General features: G+C 35.6%; 1 protein-coding gene across 3 annotated transcripts in view; it reads right to left on the bottom strand.

Annotated features, from left to right (window-relative positions):
* LOC114316867 (uncharacterized) overlaps positions 1–7,398 on the bottom strand; it is a 31,311-nt gene extending 23,913 nt beyond the window's left edge. Inside the window, exons 1-4 of one of the 3 annotated variants that reach the window (XR_014346111.1) lie at positions 7,103–7,398; positions 6,783–7,006; positions 4,372–4,455; positions 769–1,044 (exon numbers count right to left, since the gene is read on the bottom strand). Coding sequence is in view for 1 of the 3 variants with exons in the window: in XM_082898244.1 (XP_082754370.1) it covers positions 868–1,044; positions 4,372–4,455; positions 6,783–7,006; positions 7,100–7,265 (651 nt within the window). In the remaining 2 variants the exon portion in view is untranslated. Of the gene's footprint in view, positions 1–402; positions 1,045–4,371; positions 4,456–6,782; positions 7,007–7,099 lie in introns of those variants that run through there. The other 2 variants (XR_014346110.1, XM_082898244.1) reach the window with 2 other exon arrangements.
* Between the last annotated feature and the right edge of the window lie 8,100 nt (positions 7,399–15,498).

Raw genomic sequence — 15,498 nt, 5'->3', positions numbered from 1 at the left:
TTATAATGAATTTGAAAAAACAAATCTTCCACTAGACTAAGCCAAATACATTATAATGAAATCCAAAAAAACAAAATTCAAATTCACACTTCAGATACTTCAAATACCACATGAAATTAGGCAACAATCTACACAAATTTTAGCTTGATACAAGAATGTTAAATCTAGAGGTTCAATGCTGAGCCACAACCTCCAACTTCCATTTCTCAAAAATTATTTCTACCAAATAAAAGACAGGAATTCAACTTCTTTCAACTCTTTTTTTTTTTTTCCCTCTATTATTTTCCTTACATCCAAACATAGCTTCAAGGGCATGCATAAATACCGAAACGACATGATCTCATAACCAATAGAGCCTAATAGGCTAATTGACAACCTATAAACCAAATGCATCATATTAAATAAAATAAATAAATAAATAAAAATTCCTGGAGAAAGCATAGCTTTTATTACAAATTTTACAACAATTCTTGTCAGCATGCATTACAAGTAATTCCCCTACAAATTTGTGCACTATATTGGATTCCAAGAGACAATAAATTTGCAAGGGGGCAAATTTTGAACGGAAAGTTATGAATTTTAATCAGTAGAACATACAGTGGAGAAGAACATTGATCATTCTTTTCAGTTTCCACCTCAGATGAGTCAAGCTCGTGGCATGACTACCAGGTGCACATACTAAATTAAATGAGCAAATACAAGTAGAGAATGAAAAGCAGAAACAAAAGTCAAAATGGAAAACAAGTAAAGCTGCTAGATGAAAGGTACCGAGAGTGAAAGAGCTCGGGTCAAACATCACCGGCACAAGGGAGACAGCAATTTTTGTTAAGTCAAGGTGGGTCACAGCTCTCTAGCTACATCATATGTTCAAATGTGAAGTGGGTCACGGCCAGAACTGGTATCCCTGTGCTTCAAAGAGAGGTTTGCAAATTGTGAATCATGGTCTCTACTATTTGTTGCGTCTATGACTAGAAGACAGTTGTTGTTGTTGTTGACACAAGGCTCGCAGCCTTCCAATTTTTCTTTCCAATACTTCATGCTCCACTGCATAAACCCTTCAATTGTCTTAGTTTCTGGATGAAAATATGTGAAAGAATTTACTGCTGCCCTGTGTTGCAGCTCGCAAAAAAATACAAATTAAGGATATATTAACCCCACAGCGCTCATTCTTTCATATGCTTAATGTGTCCACACTGGTTGTGAAGCACACAGTCCTGCATCCAACACACTTGAAAAAACAAAGAGTACACCCAGTAGTGTCGAACCTTTACTATTCATTTTTCTTTGTTTGAGAAAGTTCCACTTTGTACACATGGCACCACAAGTCAAGCATGCAATAAACACTCATATAATAGAACAAGTAAATATAAATAAAAGTGAAGTGAACAAAACAAAAAGAGCATACATGTATTTATCCATATGATAATTGCCAAGCTTCAATTTCCATTTTATGCAATTGTTATCACAAAAAGTAAGATGGTTCAAAATTATAACTGTCATATATTTAGATGTTGATGTGTTCTCGAAAATGGGGGTTAAGACTGGGTACATCTTGCCCTTCCCAGACCCTGCTTTAGTGCGAGCCTTGTGCATTGTGTCCTCAGTATGGATGGGTCTTCTTTTTTAAAGGTTTGCAATGTCATGTAATCCATGTCGCATCAAGTCATGTCAAGTCAATGTCCTGTGTTTATAGCTATGCTACTAAGCTCCAAAGTCGCACATTTTGTAATGCAAGTGATTTCAATACCAATGATATTAAAGCTTTTCAAGCATGTAACCTATCTACCACTTATATGTGTGTATTTATCAACAAAGAAATTATGACATGGCAAAATTGCTTGCAATTTTTCTTAAAAAATGAAGCAATACATATCAATCATGTGAGTTTCTATATATAACCTACCTCAATGCCACCTCTAGTAACAATCATAAAGGAAGATATATATGTTGGATTCTACTAATGAAACAAATGACAACAAACATGTAGATCAACCCAGCTAAAATTTTCGTTCTAATTGTAACAAAGAAATAGTTTTATCATAAATGATTGCCTAATAAATTTGATTATCTAAAATTCACAATTGTCACTATAATTCTGTCCACCAGAAGACAGATTCAAATGAAGGTTGTTTATATTTGCTGCCATTGTCCAATTATCATTTCCTCACCTCAGCATAACATCTTCTACATTATCCAATGAGAAAATACGTCCACCAACTTTCTAAGGGCATCCAGAAGGATGTCACTTTCTCAAGAAAAGCGAATCCACCATTCACCTTAATTTTAAAAAACTAATACTTATCAAAAGCAGCCAGGTAATACAATGGTGCAACAATCTAGAGAGAAATCTTTCTGTTTAGCAAGCACTTATGCTGTGCTGACAAGGATGCAAACAAGCACAGCTACTACAATTATCCAAGCATAAGTTCAATAATAGGTCTCCTGATCCCAAGACTTAGGTTAGCTATCCAAACATACCCAGGAAACAAGGTATTAAAGTTATTGAAGACCCTGGGCTACAACCAGCTGAACAAATGAACTAGAATAAGCATGGACTGAAACAAGCATAATCCACCTACTATGTTAATGAGCCTAAAGCTAAGTAGTGCAACAATTGGGTTAGCAGTTTTCATATTTTTTATTGAATAAAGGTCTACAAGAAACCAAAAATGGTAATGATGTAATGCAACTAAAAAACTAAAAATAAAAGAAGCTCTATCAAATTCCACAGAAATCAGAAACTGATTTTGATCCCCCACCCCTCCCCAACCCTATAACAGTTCAAGGAGCATTCATGCAGAAAACGCCCAGAAATTTAAAGTTTTCTTACAGTAAATGTAAAAGAAATGTTTTAAAAATTATGTAATGCTACAACAAAAATTTTCCCCTGCTTCAATGACATATAGGCAAAAACCACTGGAAGTTTACAGTTAGCTCAATATTCCTTTATGCTCATTCCAATACAGTTTATATCTTCAATTATCATCTAAGAATTCAGATTCACAATTACCCTCAAACAGCATCCATTATCAATATTCCCATAATTCTTGTAGGATTGATTATACCTGAGTTGGGGGCTTCCAAGCAACAGAAGCAAATATGATTCAAAAAGCTTCAAGAAGTATGAAAACTCACAATACTTTATCAGCTGCTCCTGGGCTAAACTTTCTAAACGTTGCTTCAAGGCTTTGTTCTCCATGGTTAGAATAAGATTTTGTTGGTTGAGAAATTCAAGCTCAGCAGAAAATTCAGATCCTTCTGCCTGTAATTGTATATAAGGACCAACATCAGCACATTATGATAAACTACAGCAACTTTCCCCAAAAAAAATGTTTCAAATTTTTTTAGTAGTTTTTAACTAATTCATGCCTGTAAAGCTTGCACATTCCTTTCCAGTTCAGCTATATATTGAAGTTTCCGAACCCGTGAACGTTGAGCGAATTGCCTGCATAACAGCATTTCATATTTATTCCGCAGCAACTCACATATCAAATTAATAGTCTTTACAGATAACACCAATCTCATTTTAAAGATTGCAGACTTCTCATATCAAATTACCTAATGTATTCAATAGTATAGTCATATAAACGATACACACACACACACACACAAAAACCTAAAGCCACCACATCTGAATTACTAATTAAAAGAACTAATATCAAACAACTTCACTTTAAAACCCATACACTCATACATATTGATTTCCAGTTCAAGAGCAAATGAACTTTGATCAAACGTAGGACCTATTGTCCCACCAGGGAAGAGCATGCAATTTCTTTAATTTGACACTGATCACTGAACGAGTTTTCCTAGTCATGTATAACCAAAATTACAAAGTCGTGCTGATTTATGTTCCTGCTAATATTGGGAACTCTACTGACTAGGCACAGGATTCTCAATCTGGTGCAGATCTTTCTCTGCACCAGAACAAGTATAAAACCTTGCAATTTTAAACCGAAAAATAAACCATAGAACAACTTTGGATAAAGATCATCATCAAACCTTGCAATTTTAAAGGTGATGCCACATAATAAGAGTAAGAAAGCTAAGAAACCAAAGTATTGAAATGAAGGATAGGACATATTGCTTAGCACGTTTTGAATCCATTTCAAACTGGATGACATACTGCTTAGCACTTGGGGTGGGCAGCTATGAACCAAGATTTTGAATATTCCACCTTCAGACTGGATGATGAATAAGTTGTACTTTATATGAAAAATATGGGTCCTGTTTCATTTGCATATTAAAGCTTTCCTTAATATTTGGGAACAAAATTAGTTAATCAACTTCATTATTTCAAAAAAGACAGATTTCTTTGTCAATTAATACTGCTGAACAAATTATGCACAAAAAATGCTGAGGAATTTGTACCTGGGTCACAATTGTCCACTGCAAATCCAGCAGAAGTTGAACAAAATCATCGAATTTGGTCCCGATTAGTATAGGAATTGCCGTCTGCAAACAAAAATTAAAGCAAAAAAATTAAAAATTTTATATGAAAATATGTTCATACTCTTTTAAGAATGAATAGTATCCAAATAATGAAATTCTGCAACTTCATTCTTTTCAATACAAAAATAGAGATTGCTGTCGATATCATCCATAACACACTTATTAATGATCAAATTATTGACATAAATCTTTTTCTCCGCCACAATTGCATTAAACAAGTACTTTTTCTATTGTATTTTTTTATTTTTTATTTTCTTTTGAGGAATATATGATTGGATCATTAATAATCTTAAATGTTTGGCACTTCACTAGTAAAGACCCCATCAACAAAATGAAGTTCTACCCACTTTCATAATGTTGTTCGTTGCCATTATATTTATCCATTCACTACTGCTATAGGAGAAAAAAATATTACAGAAAAATGCATAGAATAATCTAAACCACACATTCCAGTTGATGCAAATTTAGAAGATAGATTTAGTACTTGATTCCACTTTCTTGCTTGATTGTACCATCCAATAACACTGTAATAATCCAGAAAACACAAAATTATATCAAATTAGTGGTTCTTTAAACTTAAAACTATGTATGTATCACTATTAAAAGGAGTATTGATTTAATGATGAAATAATTAACATACCTATTTAGAGTACACCGGCTAGTAAGATCAAACATAAACAAAATTACTATTGCATCTTTGCAAGCAATAGGAATTTGCTCAAGTGACCTATTGTCTCCTACATCCAAATTAAAATTACAAACAAACAAACATTTTAAGTAAATAGAATCCACTAAGACTTCGGAAATTACAAACATTTTAAGTAAATAGAATCCAAATTTTTTAAACTAAAGAACGAAAAAATTACAGAGAAAGTAGAACAGATCAACAGATTTGACAATGAGAAAGTAGAGAATCAAAAATGTACCTGATTAAGAGCAAGAGAGATCAGTTAGAACAGATCGATTTTGGATTTTGGATTTTGGATCTGCGATTTGATGAAGAACAGATCGATTTGATGATGAACAGAACAGATCGATTTGATGAAGAACAGATCGAGTTCGAGTTCAATGAAGAACAGCTAGAGCAAAGCCCTCGAGCGACAGAGATCGATGAAGAATAGCTAGAGAGTTCGATTGCGAGCGACAGAGATCGATTAAGTGCAAACCATCGAGGGTTTTGGATCTGCAATCGAGCAAATCGAGGGTTGAGGATGAGAAATTGAGCGAGCGAGCGAGAGAGTGTGTGTTTGAAACTGAGCGAGAGCGAGTGAGAGCTTCAAATCGAGGGTTTTGGAAAAGAGGGAAACTGAGTTGTGGTAGAGACTGAGAAAGAGAGACTGAGTTCAAAGAGACGGAGGTTTTGATGGTCAATACATTGACCCAATACGGCGCCGTTTCACTGAGATCAGACACAACGTTTTTCGAAAACGTTGTGTTTCGTTAATTTATAGTGGCGTTTCCCTAAACGCCACAAAAAAAACGTTGTTGTAGACCACTTTTCCTGTAGTGAGAAGAGAACAATATTAGGAAAGAGCGGGAAGAAATTATCAATCCTTGCTCAATGCAAGGATTGACCCCCTAACCTCTCAAATAGAAATGTACCAGGGTAACCAACTAAGTTAACCCACCCTTGTTATTTGTACCTTTTTCAAGGAATCTAAGCACCTTAAATTCATAGATCAAACTGAGAATGAAGCTGAAACATTGTCAGTTCAGTATTGTGAAGGCAAGATTGCAGATGTAAAGGTTCTCAGATTTCAGTTTTTCGGCCTGTCAAACAACTAAACAAAAATTCACCAAGTCTGGAAATACAGTAACTTAATTTAGTTTAATGAAATAGCACTATTAGCACCTAAGTACGGCTGTTAACAACCATCTTATTACTTCCATCACCCAGTGAATTCCCTATTCAGCTTAGTAATTATGCAATTTTATAGGCTAACTCCAATCGAACTTGTCAATTGTTTGAGTCATTACTAATCTTGTTTCTTTTCATGCATTTCCTCTTTTATTCCCCCACTTACTCTCCATTTTTTTTGTTTGTTTGTTTTCTTGCGAAACCACATTGTTGTTTTCAGCATATAACTCGAGTATCCAGTTCCTAAACTAGGAAAATCAGACATTTAGAACAGATGTCGCAGCAACAATACAAAAGAAAACTTGAATGAATTATACATCAAAACCCTATTATAATAATGATTCAAGGATGGGTCAACAATAGCATAGCATCCGAGAGAACCAACCGTAGTACACACTAATGATAGAATAATCTATCTCCATACATATAATAACTTAAAACACAAACAATCAATTATCTAACAAATATTTACCTTCAAGGTGATCTTATTGGCAAACCTAGGTAGTTTTCCAGAAATGCCATCACCGAAAAGAGAACCCAAATCATCCTCTTCTGCTGAATGATTTCGCTTTTGTAGCCTTTTATTCTTATTCTTATAATTATTATTATTCAACTCCCTCTCTCCTGATTCAAACTCCATATCAACATCATCGCCATCAACTTCATCGACCTCTTTCCCAAGTGAACTACTTCCACCTAATAATAATAACACATACAAAACAACAAATAAATTTAAAACCATACATACATACATACATGTAATATATATATATATATATATACACGAACCACCTCTGGCAGTGGCTCTAGGGAAGTCAGGGACGTCGTCTTGGAGTTGCATAGCCAATACTTGTGTTTCGTCTGTTTTACTTGTGGGCTTGAATGATTTCTTAGATGACTTCTGGAATTTCTGCTCAGATTTCTTGTTTGAAATTTTCTTGGAAGGTCGTGCCATTTTACCTGAAAATTTTTCTAAGCAACCAAACACGTTCTAGGGTTTTGAGACAAGTGATCGTTTAAACCCTAAACCCAAACCAATACAGAGCACGAGCTGCGGAGGAGGCTTTAGAAGGGTTTTAGACAAAACTGCTGATGATAATGTTTATATATATATATATATATATAGAGCAATGCTATAGAACATTAATTTATCATCACCAATACCATTATTAATGAGGTGGCAATTGAAAAAAAAAAAAAAAAGCACAAAACACATGTGGTCTAAAGCATTTTATATATATATATATATATATATCAAATAAATACAAGTGTTAATTACACTTTTTATCCTTCTAATTTGATTTAAATTTTATTTTCATATCTATTATTTTAATTTAAATAATTTAATTGTTATAGTTGCCTTATTTGATTAGATGAATTATAATATGATATTTGAATTATTGGTACATGAAACTCACATTTTATTATTTTGTTACAAATTTTATTATTCAGTTTAGATTCCAATGATTATCTAACAAAATTGATAAATTTTTTAATCTTATAATTAATAGCACAAAACATATATATAATTGGTTATAGACCAATTTTTCCTTACTTGATTATTGATCAAATATTGCCTAAAGCTTCTTAGTAAGAGTAGTATTTGGGCCGTTACCTTTATTTTTGATAAAATTTACATTTTTTAAAACTATTTGATAAGATCTATCAAAAAAATATCTCAATTGAATATAAAATTATTTTTAAAAAAAAAAACACTTTTTGAATGAAAATGTATAACTTTCGAAATTTCACATTTTTAAAATTCATATAGTTTCTAAATTGAAAAATTTTAAATTTAAATTTCTAATTTCATAGTGTTTCTAAATTGAAAAATTTTAAATTTAAATTTCTAATAATGTGAAATTTCACATATTTGAAATGCAACAAATAAAAAATAAATAAATAAACTTTACACTTGTTCTAAATAAAAATAATGCGATTTTTTTTTAAAGTGCGAATATTCACACTTTCAACAAACAATAAATACTTTCTACACGTTTTTAGGTGGCCCTGTGACCTTTTTATCAAAATCCAAACTAAAATTAACAAAAATAAAATAAAATAAAATTGAAAATTTTAAAAATTACTAAAGAATTGCTTCCAAACTACTGCTGATGGTTGGTCATGCACTTCGTTAAAGAGGGTAAAGATATTTCACAAGGGAAAGTTTATAGTATATACATACGCATCTCTAGTTATAATTTTTGTAATATTTAGTTATAATTTATTGTAATGTTAGTCATGACTCATTATAATATTGATTATGACATTATTTTGGTTATGATTCAAACGTTTTTTAGTTATACCTTATAAATATTTTTAAATTTTGACTCCCAACAAATTGAGTTATGACATTTGTAATAATCAACCCCACAAATATTATAACTTACATATAATAGCATTGCCTTTTTGACAAATGCTTAAGATGAATTTTGGAGTATGCCTATCATTTATTGCTCTCTCTTTTTTTCTTTTTCTTTTTTCGTTCTATGATGATGAAATACATAGTGACTAGTGAGCCTCTACAACTAATGAGCTCAATTAGATACCATTAGCGGAGAGGGCTCCTCAATATGTGTCAAATAAACCACAAACATTTCCTTGAGTTGAGTTAAGTTGACATATAATCTGCGTCGAAGAATCCAAAAACATTATAATAGTTTTGGAGAAATAAAGTACCGCTTGAACGGTGGAGTTACTGCTTGAGCGGTGAATTGAGGCAACCAATATTTTCCTCTACAAGTCTGATGATAACCTCAACATACATATCATGATTATATTCATTTACTTATATGTTATTTATTAACTGTGATATGTGCCTTGTGATTAATTTGTACATATCTATCTGATTTGGAAATTATCTATCATGGTTTCTGCTCTAAATCTGAAATTGATAGCCAAAATGTTTTTAGAAACTGAAACTAAGCACATGGATAGACTAATTGGAATTTTTGGAACCATTTGAAAAAGTTTTATTAGAAATTGATTTAGTTTAGTAAAATCGCATGTGATTAAATTGAGCCTTAATTTGAACTATTTTGGGTTAATTGAGTTGTGTACTAACCTTGATTAATTAAGACTACTTGTGTTTAATTAAGATGATATAAGATAATACATGATTAGTATCTAATTTAATCCTATTTATGATTCAACATCAGATTTAGTGTAGTATGAGATGAGAATTTTGTAATGTTGGGTGTAGAGGATTAAAATCCGTGAGTGTGTGTTGTGCTGGAAGCTTTAGAAGAGTTGTGTGTGCACGTATCTTGTGTAGGAGAGTCAAGATGTGAGAGTGTGTGTATATGTATTCTGCTGAGTTGAGGGAATGTTGTATTATTTCTTTGGTTTTATTGAGTTCATCCTTGGCTCCTTGTGTTGAGAGCTCAAGTTAGAAAGAGAGTGAGAGTTGAAGACTAGCTTTAGAGAGAAAAACCCATTTTTGTGCTAGAGATTGAAGAAACTAAGGAGGATCATCTCATATTTTCTGAAATCAAAGCTCTAGGTAAGAATCTTGAACACAATTTCTGTAGTAAATCCTTTATGCGTCATGATTTCATCAAGTTATTGAGCTACTTTCATGAGAGTTGTAAAAAAATGGATTTTTGAGCATGAAGATGAGTTGCATGTACATTCTTAGTAGTTAATCTTTGATTTCATCATTCTAAGTATGAGTTTTGAAGTCTTTGCATGCATGTGAATTCATATCTTGTTTATTGTTTCAGAAACTCATGAATTTATAAGCACCGTTGCATATTTTTTTGAAGAATAAGAGAGAAGAGTTGGAAATTCTTGCATGCGTGGATTTTAGTTCAAACCTTTGACAAATTGATGAAGATTTGAATAAAGGATGTTTCAAAGGTCTTGTATTTGAGTTTTCTAAAACTATTCCATGTATTTGAACAAACCATGCACGACCCCAAGTTTTGAAGAGTTGTTAGAAGCCATTTTTGTTGAGCTTGGTACCTAGAAATTTTGCAGACCGCTCGAGCGACCGTTTAGTGGCTCGAGCGAACTTCATGGGCTCCCAATAGTTTTGCAATCTTTACAAATCGCTCGAGAGACCAAAATGTGGCTCAAGCGAACCCTTTGTATGTTATCGGACCACTTGAGCGATGGAGTGTTGGCTCAAGCCAACTTCAAACCTTCCCAGCATTTTTGAAATCCATGCAGTCTGCTCGAGCGACCATTTGGTGGCTCGAGCGATCATGTCATTTTCAGCACATTTTGGGATGTTGTTTTGTGTTCGCATCTTCGTTTCCATCTTCTTCTAAGCATTCCTAGGCATGAATTATGACTCATTAAGGAACTAATAAGTAAGAAACCATCATGAATAATTGGATTAGAAAAGAGTAGATGAATTATTCGGTTCAAACAATATGTTTCAATGTGTATGCTTATATGCAATGTGTAGGTTCGAACGTTGTGGAAGAAAATCAACCTACTCAAGGTGAGTAATATCTTATATAGTTTTTTTTTTTGGGTGAATAATATCTTATCTTATATGGTTAAGAGAGAGGCTTGAAAAAAAATGACATAAACATTGGGACAAGGACTTAACTTATGGCTACGCTATTAAAGTTGACAGAGTTTGGTTCCTTTATCTCAAAATGCTCGTGTCCCTATGTTTCAAACCTCTCTTATCATGTTGTACGACTGAAAAGAAAGGCACACATATTGGTACGAAAACTATTGTCCTAAGGTTTTGATATGACCTATTCCAATGAAAATGAAAAGCAAAGCAAAATGAAGAGGATTAACACACAGTTCAACAAATTCAAGGCACAACTCAAGCTACAGTTGCAGCCTCAGCTCAAGTTATAGCTCAAGGTCTTAGGCTTAGGTTTAGGCTTAGCTATTTTGTTGCATGGTACAAAATAGCTTAAACAAAATATCTTAGACCACTATTTGTTTTTAACTTAAGTGGGCCAAAATCAGTTAACAGTCACAAGAAGGCCCGGGGAACACTGCGAACACCTCAACAGGGACCGATGTAAGTTGTGGAAACTTCTAGTTTGAAAACTAAGTGAAAAAAGACACTTTTTCACACTTAAGCTTGAAAATAGTCCATCGGGGTCCAAAACTGTGTAACAGTCACGAGAAGACTCGGAGAACACCTCAAACACATCAGGAGGGAGCATTATAAGTTGTGGAAACTTACGGAACTGGCACGAGACTCCCAGTTTGAAAACTAAGTCAAAAAATGTACTTTTTCACACTTAAGGTTGAAAATAGGCCATCGGGGTCCAAAATCTTGTAAGAGTCACAAAAACTCTCGGGAACAACCCAAACACCTCAGGAAGGACCAATGTAAGTTGTCGAAACTAACGGAACTAGCACGGGACTCCTGGTTTGAAAACTAAGTAAAAAAATGCATTTTTTTCACACTTACCATTGAGTAAAATCTCCTTGTGCTTCAGGACCCCATAGAAATAACAAAGAATGTGCTAAACTATTAGTAAGAGTAGAAACTGCGGCTGTTAAGAAATTACAGCCTTCCAAATAGGAACTAGCCAATCCATGAGTATACCATGAAGTTACAAAGGTTGTACCTGTGAACCAACCCCCTAAAGCAAAAGGTTAAAAATAGGCCGTCGGAGGCCAAAATCTTGTAACAGTCACAAGAACGCCTGGTGAACACCTCAAATACCTTGGGAGGGAGCAATGGAAGTTGTGAAAATTTACAGAACTGGCACGGGATTCTCGATTTGAAAACTGAGTTGAAAAATGCACTTTTTCACACTTAAGGTTGAAAATAGGCCATCGGGGGCCAAAATCATATAACAGTCACGAGAAGGCCCGAGGAACACTTCAAACATCTCGGGAGCGAGCAATGTAAGTTGTGGAAACTTACGGAACAAGTACAGGACTCCCGGTTTAAAAACTAAGTCGAAAAATGAACTTTTTTTCAGACTTAAGCTTGAAAATAGGCCATCGGGGGGCCAAAATCGTGTAACAGTCACGAGAAGGCTCAGGGAACACCACAAACACCTCGGGAAGGACCAATGTAAGTTGTGAAAACTTACGGAACTGGCACGAGGCTCCCGGTTTGAAAACTAAGTCAAAAAATACACTTTTTTCACACTTAAGTTTGAAAATAGGCCATCGGGAGCCAAAATCGTGTAACAGTCACGATAAATCCTGGGAAACACCTAAAACACCTCGGACGGGACTTGAAACTTACGGAACTAGCACAAGACTGCCGATTTGAAAACTAAGTCCAAACAGGCACTTTTCTCAAACTTAAGCTTGAAAATAGGCCATTGGGGAGCCAAAATCTTGTAACAGTCACGAGAAAGCCCCGGGAACACATCAAACACCTTGGGAGGGACCAATGTAAGTTGTGAAAACTTACGGAAATAGCACGGGACTCCCAGTTTGAAAACTATGTCAAAAAATGCACTTTTATGACACTTAAGATTGAAAATAGGGCATCGGTGGCCAAAATTTTGTAACAGTCATGAGAAGGCTTGAGAACACTTAAAACACCTCGGGAGGGAGCAATGTAAGTTGTGAAAACTTACGAAACTAGCACAAGACTCCCAGTTTTAAAACTAACTCGAAAAAGGCACTTTTTTCAGACTTAAGCTTGAAATAAGCCATCGGAGGCCAAAATCGTGTAACAGTCACGAGAAGGCTCGGGGAACAACTGCAACATATTGGGAGGGAGCAATGTAAGGTTTGGAAACTTACAGAATTGGCAAGGGACTACTGGCTTAAAAACTAACTCAAAAAATGCACTTTTTATACACTTAAGATTGAAAATAGGCCATCGGGGGCCAAAATTGTTTAACAATCACGAGAAGGCCTGTTAAACACCTCAAACACCTCGAGAGGGACCAATGTAAGTTGTGGAAATTTACAGAACTGGGACGGGACTCCCGGCTTGAAAACTAAGTCGAAAAATGAACTTTTTTCACACTTAAGCTTTAAAATAGGAAATCGGGGCCCAAAATCATGTAACAATCATGAGAAGGCTCGGGATAACTCAAACACCTCGGGAGGGAGTAATGTAAGTTGTGAAAACTTACGAAACTGGCACGGGACTCCCGGCTTGAAAACTATGTCAAAAAATGCATTTTTTTCACACTTAAGCTTAAAAATAGGCCATCGGGGGAAAAAATCGTGTAACAGTCATGAGAAGGTCCGGCGCACACCTCAAACACCTCGGGAGGGACCAATGTAAGTTATAGAAACTTACGAAACAGGCATGGGACTACCGGTTTCAAAACTAAGTCAAAAAATGCACGTTTTTCACGTTTAAGTTTGAAAAGAGGCCATCGGGGGCCAAAATTGTGTAACAGTCACGAGAAGGCCCGATGAACACCTCAAACACCTCGAGAGGGACCAATGTAAGTTGTGGAAACTTACCGAACTAGCACGGGACTCCCGGTATGAAAACTAACTTGAAAAAGGCACTTTTTTCAAACTTAAGTTTGAAAATAGGCGATCGGGGGCCAAAATCGTGTAACAGTCACGAGAAGACCCGGGAACACCTTAAACACCTCGGGAGAGACCAATGAAGGTTGTGGAAACATACGAAACTGTCACGAGACTCCCGATTTGAAAACTAAGTCCAAAAAGTCATTTTTCTCACATTTAAGCTTGAAAATAGGCCATCGGGTGCCAAAATCGTGTAACAGTCACGAGAAGGCCCCGGTAACACATCAAACACCTCGGGAGGGACAAATGTAAGTTGTGGAAACTTACGGAACTAGCACGGGACTTTCGGTTTGAAAACTAAGTCAAAAAAGACATTTTTTTCACACTTAAGCTTGAAAATAGGCCATCGAGAGCCAAAATCCTGTAACAGCCACGAGACGTCCCAGGGAACACCACAAACACCTCGGGAGGGACCAATGTAAGTTGTGAAAACTTTCGAAATTAGCACGAAACTCCTGGTTTGAAAACTAAGTCCCAATGGGCACTTTTTTCCCACTTAAGCTTCAAAATAGGCCATCGGGAGCCAAAATCGTGCTACAGTCACGAGAAGGCCCAGGGACACATCAAACACCTCGGAATGGACCAATTTAAGTTGTGGAAACTTACTAAACTAGCATGGGGACTCCCCGTTTGAAAGCAATGTCAAAAAATTAACTTTTTTCACACTTAACCTTGAAAATAGGCCATTGGGGGCCAAAATTGTGTAACAGTTACAAGAAGACCAAGGAAACACCTCAAACACATTGAAAGGGACCTATCTAAGTCGTGGAAACTTACAGAACTAGTACGGGAATCCCGGTTTGAAAACTAAGTTGAAAAAGACATTTTTTTCACACTTAAGCTTGAAAATAGGCATTCGGGAGTCAAAATTGTGAAACAGTTACGAAAAGGCCAGGGGAACACCTCAAACACCTCGGGGGAGACTAATGTAAGTTGTGGAAACTTATGGAACTGGCATGGGACTACCGGTTTAAAAACTATGTCAAAAAATACACTTTTTTCACACGTAAGGTTGAAAATAGGCCATCGGTGGCCAAAATCATGTAACAGTCATGAAAATGACTGCACAACACCTCAAACACCTCAAGAGAGACTAATGTAAGTTTTGAAAACTTACAAAACTAGCACGAGACTCCCGGTTTGAAAACTAAGTCCGAAAGGGCACTTTTCTCACACTTAAGCTTGAAAATAGGCAATCGGGGGCCAAAATCGTGTAACAGTCACGAGATGGGCCCGGGAACACATCAAACATCTCGGGAGGGATCAATGTAAGTTGTGGAAACTTACGTAACTAGCACGGGACTTCCGGTTTGAAAAGTAACTTGAAAAAGACACTTTTTCACACTTAAGTTTTAAAATAGGCCATCGGGAGGCCAAAATAGTGTAACAGTCACGAGAAGGCCTGTGGAACACCTCAAACACCTTGGGAGAGAGCATTGTAAGTTGTGGAAACGTATGGAACTCGCACGGGACTCCCGGATTGAAAACGAAGTAAAAAAATGGACTTTTTTCAAACTTAAGGTTAAAACTAGGCCATCGGAGGCCAAAATCGTGTAATAGTCACGGGAAGTCCCGGGGAACATCTCAAACACCTCAGGAGGGATAAGTTGTAAAAACTTACGAAACTAGCACGGAACTCCCGATTTGAAAACTAAGTCCAAAAAGGCACTTTTCTCACACTTAAGCTTAAAAATAGGCCATCGGCGGCCAAAATCGTGTAACAGTCACGAGAAGGCCCGGGAACACAT

This window comes from Camellia sinensis, chromosome 12 (assembly GCF_055761805.1).
Source record: "Camellia sinensis isolate YWXY chromosome 12, ASM5576180v1, whole genome shotgun sequence".
Classification (NCBI taxonomy): Eukaryota; Viridiplantae; Streptophyta; class Magnoliopsida; order Ericales; family Theaceae; genus Camellia; species Camellia sinensis.
Note: the sequence above shows the minus strand (reverse complement) of the source record. Positions and strands in the feature narration are given on the sequence as shown.